The sequence below is a fragment of the Ochotona curzoniae genome, unplaced genomic scaffold (genome assembly GCF_017591425.1).
Source record: "Ochotona curzoniae isolate NIBS_2020 unplaced genomic scaffold, NIBS_Ocur_1.0 scaffold_4683, whole genome shotgun sequence".
NCBI classification, from domain to species: domain Eukaryota; kingdom Metazoa; phylum Chordata; class Mammalia; order Lagomorpha; family Ochotonidae; genus Ochotona; species Ochotona curzoniae.
In genome coordinates, this window is record NW_024467121.1 from 29,457,602 (window position 1) to 29,482,581 (window position 24,980).

Sequence of the window (24,980 nt, forward strand, 5' to 3'; positions counted from 1 at the left end):
TAAGGGGTTTTTTATTTTTTATTTTACTTTTGACAATCTTTACATAGTTAAATAGGGCAAAAAGGTTCAAGGGCTACAGGAAAGTGGGTAAGACTATTATTTCCACATTGTTTTCGTCATGTATCTGGGGTAAAGCGGGGGATAAAGGGAGAAGCGCCACCCAGTCTCCCACCCATCCCAGGTCCCCGATGTGGGGCATGATCTGAGGGTCTTGCTCAAGTGATTTTGATAGTTCAACAGTTCTGAATTGCTGTCATTCTTACCATTCCAAGCATGATGAGGTCGCTGAAGAATCCACTGATTGACTCACATAGGTGCAGGGACCCAAAGACTTGAGTAGACCATAAGAGGGAGCTGAGTCAGCAGTAGAGCAGTCAGGGCTAGAACCCACACTCATGGACGAGATGCCAAAGCCGTAGGGACCACAGCACTGGGCCCTGAAATTAGTTTTCTTGTAGCCAACCTATAATAGGGTTATGTTTTTTTTTAATCCATTCAGCCAACCTAGATCTTTTAGTTGCTAAATTAGAATGGATAGGTAAGAACTAAGACCTGTCATTTTATTTATTAGATTATGATTCTGCCTGCTATGGTAATAAATTTGGTGATGGCATGTGTTTCATTGCTTACTTCTAATGTGTGACATCTTGCACGGTTTCTTGTAAGACTGATCTGGTGGTAGTCAATTCACTTCAGTTTTTGCTTATGTGGAAAATACATAATTTCTCTTTCACTTTTGAAGGGTAGTTTTACTAGAGGTATAATATTCTTGTTTAGATTTTTTTCTTAAATTTTGAATATATTGGCTTCTGCTGGCATGTGGGCTAAGGGTGCACACTTGCAAGGGGTCTAGGGATGGTGCCGACGGGCATTCGGGGACCTGGGGGCCCATGCTTAGGCAAGTGGAGTAAACCTGGGGATTTCCTCATGTGCTTGATCCAGGTGGGGTTGGGGAGGGGAGTGGGGAGCCCTAGATTAGTATGCTGGCATGGTTCGTTGGTGGACTGGTGTTGGGAAACTGTAAACATGATTGGGTCTTTAGTGGGTGGAGGGCTAAGGTCCCAGGCCGTAACATGTACCAGAGGACGGGGTCTGGGGACCCATGTATGAGCTTGGGTTCCTGATAGGTAGGCAGAGTTCCAGGCCAGTATGCTACCCAACCAGAGGACTGGGCTTGGAAAGACTTGGCTGGATAGCCCATGCACCCCCTGGCATAGGAACTCTGGATTTCTCAGGGAAGGGGACATGGGGATATGTGAGAGAGAAGGCTACTGAGGCAGTATGTTGCAGGTGAGGAATGACTTTCTGGGGGACTTCAACCAACAAGGCCACTGTACTTGCAGGTAAGTGAGGGAGTGAGACCAAGTGGTTCAAAGGAGGGAAGCTGAAAGACCTTTCTGGGTCAGATTGATGTACCCACTCATGTGGGAGACCCGAGCTGGGCTAGTGAGCATCGACCACTGCTGAATACCACTCACCAGTGCACACAAAAGCTAGGGCTTGGGGGGCACTGCTGGCAGGGATCAACCAGAGTCCCCACAAGTGACTGTCAGAACAGGGAATGAGCAGTGTAAGGCTGGGCCATGACAATAACTAGCACACAAGAGAACCAGGTCTGGGGTCAGATTCTGTGGGGGATATGTGGGTCTGCCCCTGGGAAACTATAATATCATCAAGCTGGGAGTAGTGACGGGATGAGCGAGGCATTACCATGGAACCCCCTGAAACTCATGGGTACTGGGGTTGGGAATAGTCTGGGCTAGTCAGGATGCAACACCCATAGGCATAGCCAAGAATTGGGTGTAGGGCAGGCCAGGCTGCTACATCTACCAGCATACACAAAGGCAAGACAGAGGAGCAGACTGTGTCTCGTATTGGCCTTGCACCCACTGGCACATTTGAGATCTGGTGTGGGAATTAGCCTGGTGGGAGAACTTGGGGAACTCCCCTGTTGGGCTGTAGCTCCTGCTGGTGAGCAGTGATTTAGGCCTGGGTGTTGGTCAGGCCAGTCAAGGCAGCTCCTCCTGTCAGCAGAAGTGTGGGATGGTTCTTGGGGTGGAGGTGGGTGCAGATCGGGCAGGGCCGGCACCAGGATGGGGTGTAGACTGTGGGCTGGTCAGGCCAGGCCAAGCTGCAGATCCAATGTAAAGGCCAAGGTGGGGGATGGGCTATGCTGGGTTGATTGAGAGCAACAATGGTTCATACAAAATCTGTGGCTGGGAGCAGGCCTGGTTGTGGGGGCTAATGGGACGTTCCGGTTGGGCTGCAGGTCCTACTTGGTGAGCACAAGAGCTGGAATGGGTGTGGCAAACTGGACTGGACATGACTGCAAGATACCTTGGCATGGGTATGGACTGGGTCTGGGGTGTGTTAGACTGGGCTAGGCCCCAGTACCCACTGGTGCTTGTGAGAGCCGTGGGGGGCATAGGATGGGCTGAACCATTTGAGAGCTGGGTCTGGGAGTGGCAGGGCTGGGCTGTAGCACTCAACAGTAAGCGCTAGAATGGGTTTGGGCCAGTCAGGCAAGGCTGCTGTACTGCCAGGACTGAATGTGGACCAAGTCAGGCTGACTGAGGACCCACAGGTGTACACGAAATCTGCCACTTGGAGGTAACCTGATAGAAGAGCTTGGGAAATTCTTCTTTCAGGATGCAGGCCCTGCAGGTTAATGCAAGAACCAAGACTGGGAGCAGCCTAGATCAGACCAGGTTACAGTACCTGCCGGCATATATGTGGGTCAGATTTGGGGGCTGGTTGGGCTGGACTAGGCTGTAGCACCCACTAGCATGAGCTGGAACTGAGGCAGGCCATGCCAGACTGGGCTGCAGCATCTACCAGCACATGTAAGACTGGGGTGGGGGGTCATGAGCCCGGTAGGGAACAGTGGCTATTCCCTTGCTGGGCCATTGCTCCTGCTGCTGAATGTGAGAACGGGAACTGGGGACAGACCAGGCAGTGCAGGGCTACAACACCTATTGGCCTGCATGCAAGCTGGGCTAGGGGAAGAGCAAGACTGGGCTAAGTGACCATATCCACTGGTGCATGCATGAGTCAGAGTAAGCGCAGGCTGGTCAGGTTTTGCCACAGCATTGGCTGGCAGGTGCTGGGAATGAGGGCAAGTCCTGTCAAGCTAGACTGCAGAGCCACCTGGAGAGTGCAAGATCTGGGGCTGGGTGTGAGCCTACTAGAGGAATTTGGGCAACCTTCTGATGACTTCAGCTCCTGTCGTTGAGCATGAGGACCAAGACTGGGAGTGGACCTGGCTGGACAAAAGGCAGCATCTACCAGCATAAGTGTGGGCTGGAGAGTGGGATCAGTTGGACTGAGCTACGATGCAAACACCATTGGTATGTACAAAAGCCGAATGGAATGTGAGACAAATCAGACCAGTTTGCTGCACATAAATAAATGGCATGTGCAGGAACCAGGCTTGAAAGTGGGCCTGGTGGGAATAATTGGGGGGGGGGGGTCACTCTTAACTGGGCTGCAGTTTCTGCTAGTGTGGTGGACAGGATTAGGCTTGGCTTCAGCATCTTTTGGTTTCCCTAGAGATGGGGCTGGAGACAGAACTGACCCAACAACTTCAACATCCGGTGCGTATGTGTGGCTTTTGTGGGTGAAGGATTGAGCTAGACCCTTTACTGACTGGCATGCACAAGGAGTCCATTTTGGGGTTGCCACTGGTGAGGTGTTTTTGGGGAGCCCCTAACTGGACCCCAACTCAGAACTCCAACCATGGGGAAAATCGCAGGATCTGTGGTCTGACCATGGAGTACATGTGTCAGAACTGGGTCTCCTTAGTTGCTGAAGAGGGTGCAGTGGCTGGCATACCCAGATGCACAAGGGGGATATGGCAGTACCTTGGGGCATGCAGAGGACATCTAGTATTATAGCAGATAATGGAGGGCAGCAGAACAAATTGGATAACTCCCAACCAAGCTTTGACAGCAAGTATCTGGGTGAATGGAGAAGGTGGACTGTCAGGCATTGAACCTTGGAAGGATTTCCTCATCCTTGGAGCAGCAAAATCAACAGCATTTCATAACTGTCAAAACCACTTGAACAGTACCCTCGGAGCATGCTCCACTTTGGGGACCCTGGATTGACATTGTGTGGCTGTTCCCCATCTTCAGGTACTGATGCAGTTAGGATGGTGGGTGTGGCTTCTCCCCTTCTCTCCCTTTTCCCCCAGATGCAGGAAAAAGAAAAATTGGAAAAATGTTCTTGTCCACCTTTTCCAATTCCTTGATCCTTCCCACACTAATCGGTGGTCCTCATGGACCCTTCTTGACTATGTAATTATTATTGGAAATAAGATTGAAAAAAAAAAACTTGAATGTATCATCCCATTCTGTTCTGGCCTACAGGGTTTTCCCTTAGTAGTCTGGTGTTAACCTATTTGTTTTCCTTTATGTGTAACTTGACACTTTTTTCTGTCTTTACTGTTCTTTAAGCTTTGACAGTCTGATTCAGTATGCCTTGGAGAAGACTGTTTTTGGCTGAGTTGGCTTGTGCTTGTATGAGCTTCTTGTATTTGGATGTCCATGAATCTTTGGCTGTTTTTCGTTTAGCAAGTTCCCAATGCCGTTTTCCTTTTCTTCTTCAGGAATACATAAAATATGAATATTTGGTCATTTAATGGTAACCCATTTTTCTCATTGACTTTCTTCATTTTTAAAAATTCTTTTCTCTGTGTTTTGTCTGATTCTGCTATTTCCCAATTCTTGTCTTTAAGGCCAGAAGTTCCCTTTTCCACTTGGTCTATTCTGCTGTTAAAGCTCTCAATCATTTTTTATTCCACTGATTACAGATTTCATCTCAAATGTCCATTTGTTTCTTAATGATTTCTGTCTCCTTAGTAATTTTCAATCATGTCATTCATTAAGGTTCTCTTATTTCTTTACTCTGAATTCTCTTGTATTTGGTTGAGTTTACCTCATTTTTTAAACTGTCATTTTTTTTCTTTATTTTTGACATTCTTTACATAGTTAATTAGGGCACAAAGGGTCAAGGGCTACAGGAAAGTGGGTAAGACTATTATTTCCACATTGTTTTTGTCCATTTGGGGTGAAGGGGGGGATAAAGGGAGAAGCGCCACCCAATCTCCCACCCACCCCAGGTCCCTGATGTGGGGCATGATCTGAGGGTCTTGCTCAAGTGGTTTTGATAGTTCAACAGTTCTGAATTGCTGTCATTCTCTTACCATTCCAAGCATGATGAGGTCGCTGAAGAATCCACTGATTGACATAGACTATCTTAGAGTCTCCGTTTGCCCAGTTTTTCACTGTCAACATAGGGCTGAGTTAGTTGACTGACTTGTTCTGTCCTGTATTTTCATGGTTAGGGTTCTGATCTGGCAGTTCAATTGGAGAGATCCCCAAAGAAACTTTAGTCCTAGGTGTTCCCAGACCAGATTCTTGTGTGTACTTGCAAGTACAGGACCCTGTGCAGTCCATTGCCCTGATCAGGTGGTGATTGCAATTGCTGGATCGGTTCTGTTTCCAGCCCTGTCTTCCACTGGAACCAATGGAACCAGGTTCCAGCCTGGTTCTGCCCAGCACACACTCAGCCCTCACATAAGCCAGTGGGAGCTGCATGGTTTGCTAGCATATGCAGCAGACTAGTCCAGTCTGTCCCGCATCCCGTTCGGCTCTCATACCTGTCAATGGGTACAGGGTCCCAGTGTGTTGGGCCATCTTTTGACTGCTTTTCCAGGTCATAGGCAAGGAGCTGGAAGAGAAGTAGAGCAGCCAGAATTAGAGTCAGGGCTTATATGGGATGCTGGCATATGCAAGGTGAAGACTTTAGCTACTAGGCTACCACGCCGGGTCCAAAGACTTTATTTTTAAGGAGAGTTTTGGAGAATGAATGAGAGTTTTCCAGACTGAAACTACAAAAAGAATGTTCTGGAGACTGATTACAATATGGCCAAAGACCCAGTTGGCTGAGAGAGCTTTGAAATGGTGAAAAGCTTGGTATGGCTGGTGCATAGACAAACCTGCCTAGTTCTTGCCTATATATTTTTGGTAGATTTACAATTTCCAGTACTCACAGGTTTGTAAATATCCACTTTCAGTCTCCATACTTGGAGTTCTAGCTTGCATTCTTCTTTATGGACTTTATCAGTTATGCATCATGGTGTACCTTGATGAGTTATTTTCATCAAGACAAAACTTTTTGATCTGTAATTTTATTTACCAGCCCAGTATATGCCATACGGTTACTAGAAATACAGCTTTCACAATGTAATAATTTTACTGTAGTTACTGTACTAGTTTTCTATTTTCTTTGTAATTTTCTGAAATGTTTATTAATACTAACCCCACTGTATCTTATAGTCCATGAATAGATTTTGACTTATAGTTTAAAAAGCACATGTGTTAGTGAATCTCTACATATCAGAACTCTTAAAATAGAAACTCCCTCCTGCTCTATTCATCTTTACATGTTTAGTGGCTTTTAATTTTGTTGAAAATGATGTTATTTTAGAATTTCAGCTTCTGGTTTTTGCTGTTGAATAGGAATTCAGTTTTTTTATATTAATCTTATAGCTGCTTAAGCCATTTGTAATTCCACTGTTTTGTGACTTCCTTTGGATTTTATTGATAGTTAGTTTTTCCAGTTAATAAAGACGGTTTTGCATTTTATACTTGTTTGTATTGGCTGCAGTCTCCAGAGCAACGTTGAATGGAGTGATTAGGGAAATGTCTCTGTCTTAATCTTCAGGGAAAATGCTTAGTCTTTCAGCTATTAAGAATCATATTATTAGTTGCAGATTTCTCATAGATGACTTCATCAGATTGGGTTTAGATATGATTTGAGTAGGTGCTCCACAGGTTCTTGTGCCTGAAGAATGGTGCCCAGGGTGGTGGTGGGAGTAGGAGTTTTTTTTTTTTTTTTAAACTTGCAGATCAGTTGTAGAGAGAGAGGAAAAGACAGAGACCTTTGTCTGATTCATTCCCCAAATGGCACAACAGCCAGATGGGACTGGCATGAAGCTGGGACCAGGAGCTGCTTCTGAGTCTCCCACGAGGGTGCCAGGGCCTGGCCACTCTCTGCCATGGCCTTGCTAATTAATTGGAAGCGTGAGCAGCCAGGACTAGAAGCAGTACCCATTTGGGATTCTTGGTGCCTCAGGTGGAGCATCAGTCTGCCCTGCTACTCTGCTGGCCCCAGGAGTGCAATGTTTTAAGAGATAGTGCCCTGTGCAAAGTGATGGAAACAAGCCTGGCTCCTCAATCTTTTGTGTTCCTTTCTTGGCATGAAATCTCTTCCTCTTGCCACTTAGCTCCTATGATGATACTGTTATATTATCTAGTCAAACAATCCTGACTGGAGCTAACTGTAGTCATCTTGGAGTTTTACAGTTGTTAGCTTCACATACCTTTTTTCTTTATAAAGTTCATGGCTTTAGTATGTTTTGTTATAACAAGAGAAGTAAGTGTAAGATTTTGGTTGAGTAAGCTTTATTCTGTTTGTAGTTGCTGATGAGATTTTTATTAGGACTGGGATTTGGATTTTGTCAAATGCATTTTTGGTTTCTGTTTAGGTGATCAAATATTCTCTTTAACTTTGTTAATGTTGCCTGGTTATGTTGATTACTTCTTTTAAAGATTTATTTTATTTTTATTAGTTAGATATACAGAGAGAAGGAGAGACAGAGAAGATCTTCTGTCTGATGATTTACTCCCCAGGTGACTGCCACGGCTGGTGCTGTGCTGATCAGAAGCCAGGAACCAGGAGCCTCTTCCCAGGCCACAAGCAGGGAGCTGAATGGGAAGCGGGGTGCCAGGATTAGAACCGGTGCCCATATGGAATCCCGGTGTGTGCAAGGCGAGGACATTAGCCGCTAGGTCATGCCGCCGGGCCCCTTATAACAGTTTTGAACTTATCTGGAAGTTATAAGAGCCTAGCAGTGTGATCACTTTACAAATCATAAGGCAAAATGAAACTATAATCATCTTGATTGTTGCCCTCTATCTATCTCGACGGAATTAGTAGCATCTACTGACATGGCAGACAAAGCAGTGAATAGAATGCCTTAAGATGTAACAGGCCACTAAAGATTCATCAAGAGAATGCTTCTAAAAATTTGATTGCAAACAACATCCTTAAGATTTCCAGAGAATTTTGCTCAGTGACAACTTTGAGTTTGTGTATCCTCACTTCTCCACCATGTGGTTATTCATGAGAATGGCTTTTTCTGAAATTTATTTGTTGAAATGTACATCCAGAGGGTTATAATAGACCAGGTATTGCCTGTTCAGTATCCCAAGTCTAGTAAGACAAGTTAGTCCTTGAAGAAAATGACATTGATTTTGTCTCAAATTCAGCTACTATCCTTCAGGCAACTATAGTTAAGAACAAAGATGTAAAAAAAATTGTTTTGGTATTTGTGTTTCTGAAAAAGCAACAGTTCAAGAAACTGAAATAAGATCTAAAAATTATTCAGCTCAGAAATAGGAACCCAGGTTTTAAGTCTAATTTGTAATATTTCAATAATACAGTAAATGAAGTGTTGATTGAGACTTCTTATTCATTTTTGTATGCCCTGGTCCTAGATTAATACATACATACAGGAGGAATCCAGGGAAAATATATTGAAGCAAAGGAATTAGGCATTATGTAGCAGCTTTCATGAGATTCCTTGTAAGCTGAAGACTGCTTAATTTAAAAAATACCTTGCATTTGGAGCCAGCTTATATTGAGAGGCACCATGTATTGCGAGATAGAAAGTGTAAATTCTGGAAAGAGAATAAATACTTCAGTTCAAATTTATATGATCACTGAGACAACTTACTTCGCTTCTCTGAGTCTAGATTAACATTTGTAAGGTGGGTGAATATTGGTAAAATTAGTACAAATATGTGTAAGCTAAATTTTTTGTAATATGTATCTATTTATTATATATTACCTACTTAAATATCATTCCCTGAACATTTCCTTATTTTCTGGCACAAGATAAAGAAACTCTTGTTCCTTTTATAAATGCCTTTCCCTAAATTATTTGAGAGTAAGACACACACACACAGATAAATGTAACAAAAGCTTCATGTGCAACAATTCCGGCTAATACCAAAGCCAGGAGCTGGGATCTGCCCAATCCAAGATTCCCATGGGCCAGTAGGAACCCAATCACTTGAGCCGTTCCTGCTGCCACCCTGGGTGTGCATTACCAGGAAGGTGGATTCAGAAGTGCAACCAGGCATAGAACACAGGTACTTCTGTATGATTAGTGGGTATCTTTAATTGGGATGCTAAAAGCCTATTGTTTTTGTTAATGGTGGGACTGGGTCTCGAAATCAAGATGTAGGTTGCTGCTCTGTTGTTATCTCCCTGTCTTCCTCCTTGCCCCTGCCAGGGGGTGGAAATGATCTGTCATTTGTTCCAGGGTCTATTTGGTGTGGAGCTAGGAAAATATAATGTAGACACACACACATACATACATCTTTAAGTACTTTTTTGTCTCTGTGTGTTTATGACACAGCTGTTCAAACCATGTTTCTAGTTCCAGTCTAATACTTAAGACTTTGTTGTCTTTTTCATTTCATTGGCAGTAAATAAATGGCTCAGGATATTTATTTATTATTATCAATCAGTTTGCTTGCTTGGTCTGTGCAGCAAAGCTTCCAGCCTCTTTTATCTGTTCTCAGCTCTCACATGTTCTCAACTACAAGATCTGCCTGTATCTCCATGTGTCTCTCACAAACCGCCTTCTCACTGCTTTGTATCCTCATCTGTCCTCTATCTTCCTTGTTCCTATCCAACCCTTACTCCACATGCTTGTCCCCAGTAGCATAGGGAAAGGAAGAGAAGTACTCTCCAAATCCCCACCCATCAACTAATTTCCTCTATATTATTACAATAGTATAGTTCTTCGTAAACATTTATAAGTTCATGGTTCTAGGAATGAACAATGTACAGAATCCAGCATCCTTTTGTCGATATATTTAATGTTCTCATTGGGAGTCTCATCTTTGATCTGGAGGTAGAGATGCATACTGCATTGTAACCCCACATCTGGATATGATAGTCTCTAGTACATAGTTACTATACATCTCCTTAAATGAAAAGCCACAAAACAAAATCAAACAGGAAGAAAAATAGAAATTTACAATGCTCTTGTGTTAGACTTCCATCATGGTCTTTGTAGCCCCAGCTCCTGGCTCACCATTCTCCACTTCCTGTGATTCTGTGTTGGGGTTGCACCATTGTCTGTACAACCTCTCTCCTTCTGGTTAAGCAGTTCCCAGGACTGGGGAGACACAAGGTTTCCTAAATAACTAGGTTGTTGATGGTGCTGATCTTGCTGGAACCTGCTGGCCATTAGGTCAGAGGCCCACCTGGACCTACCTATTTTGACCTGTAGGATGCCAAAGTTGGTATTATTTTTGGTATGGGACCAGTGCAATGCACTGAGCTGGAAGTGAGTTCAGTCCAAACTCGGCACATCTGTAGCTTACTATTGTTCCTGCAGTCTTAAAAGTTTTTCCACACAGTGCACAATGATGCCTGATGTGCCACTGCTGGAATTCTTAATATGCTGATCATTAGGTCAGCCTGTTTTGGTTGGAACTTGTAGTATGCGACCTTGGTGCAATGCACTGAGCCAGAAATGAGTTCACTTCCAACCTAGTGTATGCACAGTCCCATCTCACAGCCTTGTCTCTCTACACAAGATGGCGACTGATGCATCTCTGGTGGAGGTCTGGGCTGTGAAATCCACCTTGTTCCTGCACCACCTGTTTGGGATCTGCTGCTCTGACTCTGCTCCTGGTCAAATCAAACAAATCAGTAGGATGGGCAGTTCTTTGCCTGGGTTCACCTTCTGAACTCCCAGTGAACTCCCTTTCCCACCTAGTTGCCAGTGGAGCACAGATCAGCGCTTGCTGACTGCCACTGGGGTGTGTGGTCATTGCAACACCATACCTTTGTCTCCATTGCTTTCCTGTGACTGTCAGTTTCCAGTTGCCCCTCTGCTGTCGTTCTGTTCACTCTCTATTTCCTGGAATGTGCCCTTGCTGCTTCACCCTGGCCAATGATTCTTCGTCTGTTTAAATGTGTCTTTATCCTATCCCTCCATCTTGATTATGTTAACCTTATTTTTTTAAAGTGATATATACTCTTTTCAAGTGATATATATTCTGTAGTATATAGGTGTACTTTTCATTCATTCTCTTGAAATAATTTCCATTTTTTTTTTTACTAACTTTTTGGTATTATCATATTCAAGTAGGTCACTTTGATAGACTTTTTGTCATTTGTGGGTTCAGTTACATTTATTGCTAAAATTTTTTTTAGCATCAAATTTAATGATGTTAGGACTGGTGTTTGGTGTAATGAGTAAAGCCATTGCTTGCAATACCAGCATACACTAGAGGCACTTATTTGAGTCCCAGCTGCTCTACTTCTGATCCAGCTCCCCAAAAATATAATATGCCTGGGAAAGCTGTGGAAGATGGCTTGAGTGCTTGGGCTTCTGCTCCCATGAGGGAGACCTGGAAGAGGCTCTTTGCTTTCCACCTGTTTCTCCTTTTCGCCTTCTCTGAACTTTGCCTTTTAAAGAAATAAAATGAATCTTTAAAAAGGGAAAATATTGCAGTGTCTCAACAGACTAAATCTCTCTATAGTGCTAGCATCCCATATGGGTTCCATTTCTAGTCCCAGCTTCTCCATATCCATTCCAGCTCTTCGCTTAGGCACTGGGAGAGCAGTCAGAGGATTGTTCATTTCCTTGAGCCCCTGCACCTACACGAGAGATCCAGAAGATGCTCTTTGCTCCTGGTTTCAGATTGGCTAAGCCTTGACCATTGTGGCCAGCACTGTGAATCAGCAGATGGAAGGACTCTTATTGTTTCTCTCCTTCTCTCTGTAAATATGCCTTCCACATAAAATAAAATCCTAAAATCTTAAAAAAATAAAATTATTCCAGTAAGACATCATCTGGCATGCTTTGCTTTTTAAAAGATAAAGCTTGAATAATTGTATTTCTTATTCAGTGTCAATATTAACAAGCCATTTAATGAATTGATTTAGCCATTGTCTTTCAGAAACTTATTTTATGTATTTCATTTAGTGATGGCCAGAGGCACATTAAAGACTATTATAGGCTTATTTTTCGTTTCTATGCTTCCCTGGTATTTTGGCATTTTGAAGGATTGTTACCTACGAATAGTTTTTAAATTGCCTATGTTTTGTGGTGTTCCCATGGAATTCTGTGGTAAATGCCAGTAGGACATTTGGTGGGTTGACTAGAGAAATAGTTGTTTAAACAGTGCTGGATAACGGAGGTAGCTGTTACCGTGACAACTAGAAAAACCTGTTCTGTTTGCTAAACAAAGAAATGGTAATTTTGCAGTTCAGAATCCTTTTTGGCATGAAGGTACTATGCAAAAACACTGTAGTCTGATATGATCTGTGATATTGACTAAAATCAGAAACAGAGTAAAGGAAGTTAAGAGGTTTTTTGTTTGTTTGTTTTTCTGGCTGAATATATACATATGTATATCTCTTAGAGTTAGTATTGCTCAAGGACATCTTAGTTAACCTACAGACACAGTTCTTTGTGTATTTCAACATTAAATCTAATTCTATTGTACCCAGGATAGATGTGTGCGCTTGGTGGTCTTTCCACCCTTCTCAAAAGTTTTTTTTTTTTAATATTATTTATTTTTTATTGGAAAGTTAGATATACAGAGAGGAAAATCTTCTGTCCAATGATTCACTCCCCAAGTGAACACAGTGGTTGGTGCTGTGGCAATCCGAAGGCAGGAGCCAGGAACTTCCTCCAGGTCTCCTTCAGGGGTACAGAGTCCCAAGGCTTTGGGCCATCCTCGACTGCTTCCCCAGGCCACAAGCAGATAGCTGGATGGGAAGTGGATCTGCTGGAATTAGAACCGGCGCCCGTATGGGGTCCCAGACTAGAGCCACTAGGCCACACTGCCGGGCCCTCAAAAGGTTTTAAAATGCTTCATATGGAACATCCCCAGAAATACTAAGCCTCCCATGATTAGAATTTGTTGTTACTACTTCAATATCTGAAGTGAATTATGGGTATATTTTAAGGAAATCTCTTCCCTATGTATACAATGCTTTTTATACTCTTGTAAGCTGGCATCTGCAGTATTTATATGGGAATTCTTTATGAATTTACCTTTTACTTTTTTTTTTTTACCTTTTAGTTTTAATCCATAATTTTTCCATAGATTATTAGGTAGTAATAATTGCCTTTACTTGGCAAAGCAGTTTATGTGTAGCATCTTGTGAAATAGGATGTTAGTGTATTTTAGAGGAGGCACAGAGAACCCACCCTAAGATTACTTTAGTAAGTGATAAAATTGAACCTAGGCATCTAATTTGGGAGTTTATACTTTGAATTGCCATACAAAGCTGTCTTGCCCATAGTATTATTAAGGAAATTCCAAATAACCTAGAGCCCAATTCACTACAGTGAGGAAGAAGTTTTGTTATCTTTGTGATATGATACAGTATCTGGGATTTCCTTCAAAATAATAAGGGTTTTGGGTAGAGTGATTGATAAGACAGAATTGTCAATGAATTGTTAATTGTGAAAGCCAGATTGTAGATATTTGGATATATTATGTTGTTCTGTTTTATTTTGTATGTGTTTGAAATATTCCTTAGTATGTATTTGGAAAAGCAAAGAATACCTGCCAGTTAGAAAAAAAAATAAAATTTTTATTTTAGAAATAATAAAGGTTTACTTAAAAAACCTTCCATTTCCTTGCATTTTACATATTCTTCCCAGTAATTTTGTTAATGAAAGACAATTTAGTGTTGATAAATTCCTATCTTTCCTATATGTTAACATAGTTTTTCCTGTATATACCATTATTTCCATATTTCTGGAAGTGAAGGAAAGTGTATCATTTTTTAGTTACCAAACACTTTTTCAGTATTTTGTGATATTTTTTCATTAGACTTTATATTTGCAAAATTGAATTCTGATCAGTATTGAAAAAGTGAAGTGATTTAGTTTTGGATTTGTGCTCATTTATCATGAGCAGTCATTTAGATGAAATTTTGTTTCTTGAATATTGAAAGGAGAAAAAGGAGTTTGCATTGATATAGTGAATTTTTTTGCCCACGTCCATTGTTTCAAAATACAGTCACTATAAGTAACTGTTTATCTCAGACATCATAACTATTTTCTTTTTCATATTAATTCTTAGATTTGGAAACTGACACTTAGAGAAATTTGCTGGCCTCCATAATCTCATATAGGTGGTGCCTGGGATTTGAGACCGTTATGCTTTGAAGCCTGTGCTGTCAATCAGTACACGCTGTTATCCTATTGGACTTATATGGTGTGATATTTTGTACTCTGCTAGAATTATATACACAAATCTGACCATGTTGCATGTGGATTTATACTTGGTCACCAAGAAGTGATTGGATGTGGCTTTGATTTTAGTTTCCATAGAAGTTTCATTAAAATTTTAAATAGCATTTAAAAGTGGTTTTATATTTTCACTTCTGTTGTAATTATGTATGTCAAAGCATTCCATTGAGACTGTACTCATAGTTCTTTGATATAGAGTTGTTATTGATGTCTTAAGGGCCCGGCACAGTAGCCTAATGGCTAAAGCCTTTGTCTTGCACATACTGACATCCCATAAGGGCGCTGGTTCTAGTCTCAGCGGCTCCACTTCCCATCCAGCTTCCTGCCTGTGGCCTGGGAAAGCACTAGAAGACAGCCTAAAGCCTTGGGAACATTGGCTTCCAATTGGCGCAGCTTCGGCCATTGAGGCCACTTGGGGAGTGAATCATTGGATGGAAGATTTTTTTCTCTCTCTTCCTTTCTATATATCTGCCTTTCCAGTTATATATATAAAAAGTCATAAGATTCTAGTTATTAGGTGAGAATTTTGGAGAATAGAAAAGGACCTCAGATGTTGTGAAAGAGAAGCAAAAGTAATATCTGAACATAGATCATCATTGTTCCTATGTTCTTCCTAGCAAATTAGCACTGTTCTCACAGTGTGTTTCATTATTAGCAGCTTTTATTAGACTTTGGGTTTCTCTTTGCAAGTCTCGCTCTAAGAGTCATTTCTTTTGTATGCCTTGTTTTTGTATGTTCTAGCTTGAAGGAAGGAAAGTATTATCCTTCAAAATAATAATTCGCCCTCATGATGTTTGAAGTAATTAATATTCTTCGTCAGCCTGGGTTTTTATGTTGGTGAAGGTATAAGTTGAGCTTATTTTAGGAAAAAAATAATCCTCTGTAGTTTAAGAAAATCAGCGCAATAAGCATGTCTGGTTCATTGTACTTGAAATGTTTCCAGTGTCTGATGTGAATACTAATGAAAATAATACAGGCCTGAGTTTATATATATTAGTAATCTAAAGGTGTTGCTTTGATTCCTTTTTATTGTTCAAGAATCCCTTTAAAATTTGAATTCTATCTTTTTGTAAATATTTGTCTTTGAGTATCTACAGTCCAGGTTACAGCTGTCCTCTTGCTCTCTCCTACATTTGTACTTTTGAATTCCTATCAGTTTTCTTTTAACTCTACTATTTGTCTCTGAAAATAAAATTTTACCAATCAGCAAGGCAGGATATGCTAGTGGAGGATGCTGCAAGTTGTGGAGAATTATGACCCTTTGTTCAGGAACACTGCCCTACCATTTAGACTTTCCTCTTAGTGCCACTCTTTACTGCTTGAACCACAAAGTAAATTTTAAAATTCCTATTTAAATGACAACATTTTTTAATATGCTTAGTGTAAACCATTATGAACTTATATACTGCGAGAAGATTGCCACACTCCAGTTAGCATATCCCTTACTACCTATGATATTTAGTAGCAGTTGTGTGTTTTTTATGTAGCAGTTTTTGGGTGAAGTACTGTAAGGTCTGAAACCAGTAGTTTATCTGAGATTTAATTATAATGTTAGCCAAGGAAAATGGGATTTTAAGTGATCTAAGGTAGATAAGTTAGAAATGTATTTATTAACTTCAGATGCAAAAGTAATGTAAAACTATCTGGTTATAGTTACTAATGCAAAACATTGAAAAAATTGTGGTTATCTTTTAGTGAGGGTAAACTGACAGCATGAATGGAGATGTAGACATATACTTGATTAAAAATCATATTAAAAATCATATATTTGATTTTTGAGCTTTAAAAGTAATGCTCAAAGAATTTAAATAATGTTTAAAGAAATACATGGAAAGGGGACCATCACAATGGCTCAATAGCTAAGTCTTCACTTTGCAAGCATCAGGATCACATGTGTGGATGCTGGTTCGTATCCTGGCTGCTCCACTTCCCATCTAGCTATTTTTATTTGCAAGGCAATGTTAGACAGAGGGAGAGAAACATCTTCCATCCATTGGCTTACTCCGTAAATGGCTTTTACAACAGCTAGGGCTTAATCTGTCAGAGAGGAATTTCATCTGGATCTCACATATGGCTGGCAGGGGCTTGGGACGGACACGGACGGTACACGGACCATTTTCCACTCCTTTCCCGGGTTCATTAATAAAGAGCTGAATCAGAAGTAAAGCCCCAGGAATGTGAACCTGGATTCACATGGCATGTCAGCTTTGCAGGTGACAGTTTACTGCTGCACTACAATGCAGGCTCCATAGCAACATTTTGACTTAGTAGTTTTATTTGGGACTTGCCAGATAGGGTTCCATCTGATAGTTTTTACCTGGAGTTTAAATGCATGATTTTTGGGGGGGTGCAGAGGGGTGGGAGCAGCAGTGTTTTCAGCTTGGAGTTTTCTGGTTAGATAAAACAGAGATGTTTTGTATTTGGATGGCTATCAACATATAGAAGATATATTTTCAGACCATAAGCTTTCAAGGTCTGCCTGCTAGAAAATCGCTCTTTAAGTGATCATACAGTAAATAAATGCATGTTTGAATGACTTAATTAGTAAATGAGCTTATTCATAATATGGGCTATATATATGTAATAGTAAGATCCTTTTATTTACATAATATACATTTAGAACATTTAAGTAGAATTTGTGATACACATTTTACTTATTTCCATTTATTTCATAGATTGATTTGGTAATAACACTCACCGCTATTATAGTTTTCACTTTAGCTACAGCAGCATTATGTACATAATTTTGAGTTCTGATTGTTGGAAGAAATTAGAGTTTAAATGTCAATTTTAATTTTGCTTTTAAAATTTTAATTTGACATTATTTTGCATTTCTAGGCCCTCGATGAGCCTCCGTATTTGACAGTGGGCACTGATGTGAGTGCTAAATACCGAGGAGCTTTTTGTGAAGCCAAGATCAAGACAGCAAAAAGACTTGTTAAAGTCAAGGTACAGTACTGTAGAGATCTTTGTCTACTGTTTGCAGTGTTTAGTGGTAGATATTTTGACTCTGATTTTTTGTTGTTGTTGTTGAAGAATTTGTTTTTCTGAACAGTAAGTTTCCAGGAATTAAGGTTGTGAAGATATACCTAAAACATGATTTGAAAGTACTCCATTTGGAATGAAATTAGATTATCACAGTTCACATTTTGAATGTTGCTTTACAATAGGCTTGATATTGTTTGTGTTGTTAGTGTTTTATATATTACAAGAAAAATGAAATTGACAAAGAGCTAATGATTTCTCTATGGCGTTTACAGAATGGGAAAGATCATAATTCCCATTTTAACCATAAATTCAGGGTGTGACTTAATAATTAATGGTGTCCTACATAACAAGGAAATAAGATACATCTGATTTTTAATTCTTTTTCCTCTGCCCTTCTTGAAAACTGTGAAATATTTAGGTTTTGTCTCAACTAATAGAGAAAAGATATAGTTACTTATATTATAATAAATTAGTGTGGACAGGTGAAATATTTGAGTATATGCACAGTGTTATTTTTATTGTGGCATTTCCTGTTGTGTAGTTTCACACACTCGTATTCTTTGATCACTGAATTTTTCTGTGCTACCATCCTTGGGTATTAGAGGAAGGGAAGCGTTTTATCAGTGTTATCACTTTTCTGTATCAATTTTATGTGAATAAGACAAAAGTCTTTCCTTCTGGTGGAGAGTGTCCGTAGCAGAACTTAGCGTGAAGATAACACTTTTGTGTCATTTAGGAAAAGTGTTCTCTTGGGCAGGAGTTCTTTTGGCCCACAAAGCCCAGGCTGGATTGTAGCACTTGCACACTTAGCTAGGCTTTCCTGTATGTATGAGTGAAGCAAGGAAATGACATGTAAATTAAGTGAATGAAGTTGTTAAGTGTCTGGCTCTGCTGCATGTGCTAGGGCATTTCACAAAGTTCATGGAACAAGGGAATTGAAAGATGTTTATTCTGGTGTGAAAAATGTTGAAATTTGTGCAGATGTTTCTTAAATACTTTTTTGTGAACCTTTTGAAGAGCTCTTGTATTGATTGTATCGGTACCTTATATCCTATAGATAAAAAGTATTTAAAACTTGTCTAAATATTTACAATTCAAGGTTAATGATTTTCCTAGAGGGTTGTATTTCTTACCTAGTTTATAGTTCAAAGTAAATACATTTTTGACAAATTTATTGATACATTTCTTTACAGGTTTTCATTTGTTGTGCATGTCCTTACTGCTAAGTACAGTGCAAAGTTACTAAAACTCCAGTGTTGAGGCTTATTAGTCTGTATCAGTAAATGGTTTACAGTTTAGGGAAAGGGCACAGGTTCCTAACACTTTGCATTGGGAGGAAGTGTGGTAATGCCTTTGTGTGAAATAAAGTTGCTTGGGTTACCAGGACAAGGCAGCTTCTTTCCTGATTGGTTTGTGAGTGAGGCTGTTATCTTAAATCATTACCACATACACCGGACAAGACCGTGTTAATGATTCATTCTTGTAAGAACTGTTATCTTGGGTTGAGAAAATAATTGTTTTTGCTTTTGAATGGGGGAAGCTATCATGTTTTTCAACACCAACTAAAATTTCAAACTTTATTTTAACCTAGTGTCTACACATCTAATTTCCCACTCTGTGACTTCTAAAATAAACAGAGTAAAGTTCTGAACGTAGACTCCCTGTGTGTGAATCTCAACTCCACCATGTAATTTTACTATATTTACTGTCCTTCTGCTTTCATTCTTTTTTTTTTTAAATTAATTTATTTAAAAGGCATAGTTAGAGAGAGGGAGAGAGAGAGCAAGGGGAGCAAGTGCTTCCTTCCTGCTGGTTCACTCTTCAAATGGCCGCAATGGCCAGGATGAAGCCAGGAACCTAGAATGTCACCTGAATTGCACGTGGGGGTGACAGAGACCCAAGTCCTTGGGCCATCTTCCCTGTCTTCCTATGCATGCTAGCATGTGCTAAATGAGAAGTGGAGCAACACGAATTTGAACTAGCATTCAGATGGGATGCCAGCATTCATTGTAGGCAGTGGTTTTTAACCTGTTGAACTACAACACCAACCTCTGTTTTCTTCTAAACAAAACTTACCCGAAGGGGATATTTTGAAGATTAAGTTTTTGATAGTTGAGGTTGATAGTTTTTGCTAAATGCTTGCTGCTATTGTTTATTGTTAAGCTAGACCTTTACAAAATAATATAGTAGTTAGAAACTTAATATACATTTTCTTTCCTCATTTTTAGGGAAAATAAGTTGTACAACTAAGCTTATAACTAAAGTGTATGTACAACATTGAGTAATTTAGATGTGATATTATTGGTCATTTGTATTTTTAAAAATCTAGGTGCGCTTTGGGCACTGGCCTGATTTTTCAGTGAGTTTATTTAGAGATTGGGATTTTATATAAATTAGGCAGCTATTATTTTACTTATAGTGAAAAACAGTGTATTATTGTGTTTGCATTGCTTGAATATTTTTGGTGACTAATGAAGTTTTAATCTCTAGGTGACTTTTAGACATGATTCTTCAACGGTGGAAGTTCAGGATGACCACATAAAGGGTCCACTAAAGGTAATTCATTTGTTCATTATGAATTCTTATGTTTGGGAGATAGTAATCATACTTGATCATTTTTTTCTTTAATTCATTGGCCATATTGTTACTGAGTTGATAGAATAAACACGTGATTTTTTTTTCTCTGAATGGATAGAAAAAAGATTGGAACCTCATATCATAATAAAACCAAACAGGTTGTTCCAAAATGAAATGAACATCAAAGCAAGCCATTGATTGCTTTTGCTTATAGGCCTCAATTCTATATTTCGTTAGTAAAGTGATAGGTTGTTTGGGATTTTTGGATAATCAACTGGGAGTTATATCTCTTAAGTTTGTTGGTGATCCAAAAATTAGTGAGGAAGTTTTTAGATCTTTCAATTCTTTGGAGCAACTACTAGCAAATAAACTATTTTGACTAGTTAGGCAATTCTAAATAATGAGCATGTTGATATTCCTAATAAGTAAGGAAATATTTTTGTGTTCATTTTTTTCTCATAGGCAGTGAAATAAAAGTTATTTTACTTTCTACTAGTGAAACTAAGTGGAATGTGTGGGTAGCACTGTGTGGTCTTTGGTCCCTTCAAATGTCCAAAAATAGACTTGTCTTGCTAAGATAATGTTAAGAAATGTTAAGTGAATTGAAGAAACATTTGTTGTAAGAAAAATGTTGTGCTTATTAAACAATTTCTGAAGACTTGGATATATATGTTAATTTGCTAGTTTTATTGTTGAATTTTAAAACTTTCAATGATATCTCTGGGGTGTTAGTAATTTATATGGTAGGCATTGCAAAGAGTGATAGTATATTTATCAGCAATTTCCTGCTCAAATAAAAATATTTTAAGTGATTTTCATTGGTAGTACATTCTAACCCTTAAGGAAAGCATACAGGTATAGTGCAGTGGTAGTAATAATAGTAGAAGCAACCGTAGTAGCTTGTTACTAATTAATAATATTTGCTACTATAATTTTAAATTTATTTCTGAAAGGGAGTAAGAAGCCAGAGAGATGTACTTGTGTGATAGCTATCACTATCTCTGATAGACTCTCCCAAATGGCTGGGACTGGGCACACCGCAGCTGACAATTGGGAGCCTAGAACTCAGTCCAGATCTGCTTGTGCATGACATGAACCCAGTTACTTGAGTCATCACTGTTCCTTGCTAGGGTCTATATTAGCAGGAAGCTGGAGTCAGGAGCCAAAACACGGCATCAAACCTAAATACTGATGTGGGATGTGGCTAAATACCTTCCCCATAGAGTTACTTTTTGGTTTTTTTTTTAATATAGATTTATTCATTAATTTTTTTTTATTGGAAAGGTAGATTTATAGAGACAGAGAGAGAGGAAAAACAGAAAGATCTTCCTTTCCACTGATTCGCTTCAAATGGTCACAACAGCCACAGCTGAGGTGTTCCAGATCCAGAAGCCAAGAGCTTTCTCCAGATATCTCAAGTGGAAGTAGAATCCCAAAGCTTTGGATTATCTTCCACTGCTTTCTTAGGCCATAAGAAGGGAGCAGTATGGGAAATGGAGCAGCTGGGACACAAACTGACATCTGTATGGGATCCTGACTCTTGTAAGGCAGAGCCAAATTTAATCATCTTGCTGGTTGCAAGAGCTGTTTTTTTTGTTTTGTTTTGTTTTATTGTCCCTGCCCTTCCCTAGAAAAGTGGACATCTGGAACCAATGCCAGTCAGTTTCACAGGTAGTGGTTCCCAAAGAGTGTGTGTGTGTGTTTGTGTGGAGAGGCTCCCAGGACCCTTTTAGACACATTGTACTGACAAGCAGTTTTCACAATAATATTTAGGTATTTGGCTTTTTCCTTAGGCTGATGTTTTCACTGATGATAGCAAAGCATTGATGAGTGAAACTGCTGGTACCTTGACAAATCAAATCATAGTCACTTTGTTCCTCACCGTCATGTAGTCAATTAAAAGAAAAAAAGGCAGGTTTTGATTTGCTTCTCTTTTAAAACTTTTTCTTAATTTTTTTAAAAACACTTTAGGTAGGAGCTGTTGTGGAAGTAAAGAATCTTGATGGTGCATATCAGGAAGCTGTTATCAATAAATTAACAGATGCAAGTTGGTACACTGTAGGTAAGAGAATGAATTTTCTCATAAAAATGTATTTTTTAATTATACAAATAACTTTAATATCAATAAAGCAAAATTTCTTTTATTTACTTTCTCTCCTGATACCACAGATGTTACTACTATCTTTCCAAGTCTTTAAAACATTTATTTTCAAAATGTATATAAGTTCATATAATTTGCAGTTATTTAATGAATTAATACATATTTTATACAGTTGGATTTCCAGCTTTTTTATTTCCAGGTATATCTTAGAGAAATTTTTTCTTAACGATTTTTAAGTGAACAGTTCAATAGTGATATTCACCTTATTGTATAGCATAGATATTTCTTTTGATATTATTAATATTAATACATCATAATATATTATTTTTCTTATTGATGCTTTTGCCAGTTTTCCGACTATATCATTATGTCCTGGAGATGTAGACATTATCCTGATGTATAGACTGAAAATTCAACATAGATTGAAAGGAAATGTTCTTTTAAAACCTTAATAATTATTGAAAATTGCCTTCCTAAAGGACTGTTTATATTCTGTGACTGTGGCTGTATCTGTTTTACATATCTTGTCACATTTGATGTTATTGTTATTTTTACATTTTTCACAATTTGGGCACAGTAGTAGCTCAGTTTTGTATTGGTGTGTCACTGTAGTGGCGTGATGCATCTTTCCATGTTTATTGAAAGAAACATAATTTCATTTATATTCTCTATTACTAATTGTCCTCTGTTCCCCATTCCCTCCTGTTCCTATTGACATGACTCATCTCTTACTATTTTTAGGATATGCATTCTTTTACATATTCTGGATATTAGCATTTTACTAATTAACTTACAAATGCTTTCCTTCTTATTCTTGCTTTTTTTAAGTATTAATTTATTTTTTTAAATTATGTGGTACAGTTTCGTATAGGCTGGGATTCACCCCCAAACTCCCACCCCCCAACAGATTTTCCCCATTTTACTACAATGGTGTAGTCCTTCATAAGGAGTCATAATTCTTTCAGTCTCTGATTTAAGTGTGCCCCAACATTGTTGGTACAGACAATGTCAGACACTTATCCTTGCTTTTTATTTATATAGTTAACTTTTGTGTGATTGTCTTTTCCTCTGTAGTTTCAGTACTGTTCTTTGCTTTTTTGTTTGGTTTTTGTTTTTTATGTTGGAAAGACAGAGTTAGAGGGAGGAGAGATAGAGGGAGATTTCCATTTGTTGGTTCACTCTTAACCTAGGCCTTGGCTATATTGTCTGAGATTGGTCCAAGCTGAACTCAAACTGATGCTCATATAGGATGCCAGTACTGTAGGTGGAGGCTTAGTTTGCTATGCTACTGTTCTGGCCCCTACACTTTTAGTTTTAAATCTTTTTTAAGGATACCTTTCTTTTGACAGTGTTATAAATTCGTATTTTAGTATATTTTAAATTTCTTCCTAATTTTATTTTTGTTTTACAAATAGCATTCTATCTTGCCTACAATTAACTTTTTCTAAACATTTGAAATGATACTTAAGTATTACTTTTCTTAAATTGGTGACTAATTATCCTAGAATATTTTTTTTTTGTATTTCATTCATATTTATTAAATATAGTCAGTTATTTGCCAGGAATTACAGTAGGAATATTTTAGTTTGGATTTTTAAAAAAAGGGTTTATTTTATTTATTGGAAAGGCAGAGTTACAGATACAGGGAGAGTGAAAGAGAGCGCAAACCAATTTTTCATCTGCTGTTTATCCTAGAATAATTTTTAAGTGGTAGTAATTCTTACTCCTTAATGACATCAGAGATCAGGCTTAAACACTTGTTAAAATGTCTCTTATGATGTCAGAATTTAATATAGCTTTGCAATACCATATGTATTTTTGCTTAAACAAATTTGGAGGGAAGGTAAGAAACAATCCTAATAAATACATAAGTTGCAATGTTGAGCAGTTCTACGTAGGTATAATTCTGTATACGTGGTTCTATTTAGATATTAGATATGGTAGTTTTGTAACATGGCATTTTTATCACTGATTGGCTTACTTTTAGCTTTAGTGTATTGAAATGTAGCATATCCCAAAATCAAATTCATCATAAAAATATACCAGGAAGTTCAATAGTGGGTACTATGAAAGATTTATGTATCAAAAACTTTTTCACCAAAATTAATTTTAATTCTGCTCTTATGTGCATTTTTTGTGATCTGTGTGTATTCTGTATCTATAAAACCAACTTTATTAACATAGTGTTTGTAATTCAAAAAGTTTTTTTTAATAGTTTTCATTAATGTAAAGTGAATGAACAAATAAAAGTATATAATCCATGCCTTGGTTTCCTTAGATGAATATTTGTTTTTGTTTTTGTTTTTTAACTTTGAAAATATGTTACATGAAGAGACGGAGAAATGTCTTTTCATTGGCTGGTACATTCCCCACGTGAACTGCAATGGCGGATGCTGAGCCAGGCTGAAGCCAGAAGCTAGGAAAGCTACCACATTTCCCACATGGATGCAGGGGCTCAAGTATTTGGGTGGTCTTCCACTGCTTTCCCAAGCACATTAACAAGGAGCTAAATCAGAAGTAGAACGACCTTTGTGTTCCGTGGCCTGATGGATAGTGCAGCCACCTTTCATGTGGGTGTCCCATATGCGCGCCAGTTCAAGGCCTGGCATCCGGCTCTCTGCTAATGCACCTGGGAAAGTGGCAGAGGATGGTCTGAGCCTTTGGGCCTCTACTCTCACATGGGAGAATTGGAGGAGGCTCCCTGGCTCCTTGCTTTGAGTCTATCCACCTCTGACTGCTACAGATATTTGGGGGTGAATCAGTGGATGGAAAGTTTTTGTCTCTCTCTTTTGCTGTTCCTCTCTGTGTGTAACTCTGACTTTGAAATAAATAAGTCTGTAAGAAAAATAATAAATAAATAAAATAAAACAAAACACCCAGGACTTGAACTGGTACCCATTAGGGCTCCAGTGTTGCAGGTGGTGGCTTTAACCACTATATGTATTTGGTGCC

At 39.0% G+C, this 24,980-nt stretch overlaps 1 protein-coding gene across 6 annotated transcripts in view; it reads left to right on the plus strand.

The window, feature by feature from the left end:
- Window positions 1-24,980, plus strand: part of ARID4B (AT-rich interaction domain 4B) — a 106,736-nt gene that overhangs the window by 20,252 nt on the left and 61,504 nt on the right. For all 6 annotated transcript variants that reach the window (XR_005882489.1, XR_005882490.1, XM_040967888.1 and 3 more), the window contains exons 3-5: window positions 17,201-17,311; window positions 19,841-19,906; window positions 21,899-21,989. Coding sequence is in view for 4 of the 6 variants with exons in the window: in XM_040967888.1 (XP_040823822.1) it covers window positions 17,201-17,311; window positions 19,841-19,906; window positions 21,899-21,989 (268 nt within the window). In the remaining 2 variants the exon portion in view is untranslated. The remainder of the gene's footprint in view (window positions 1-17,200; window positions 17,312-19,840; window positions 19,907-21,898; window positions 21,990-24,980) is intronic.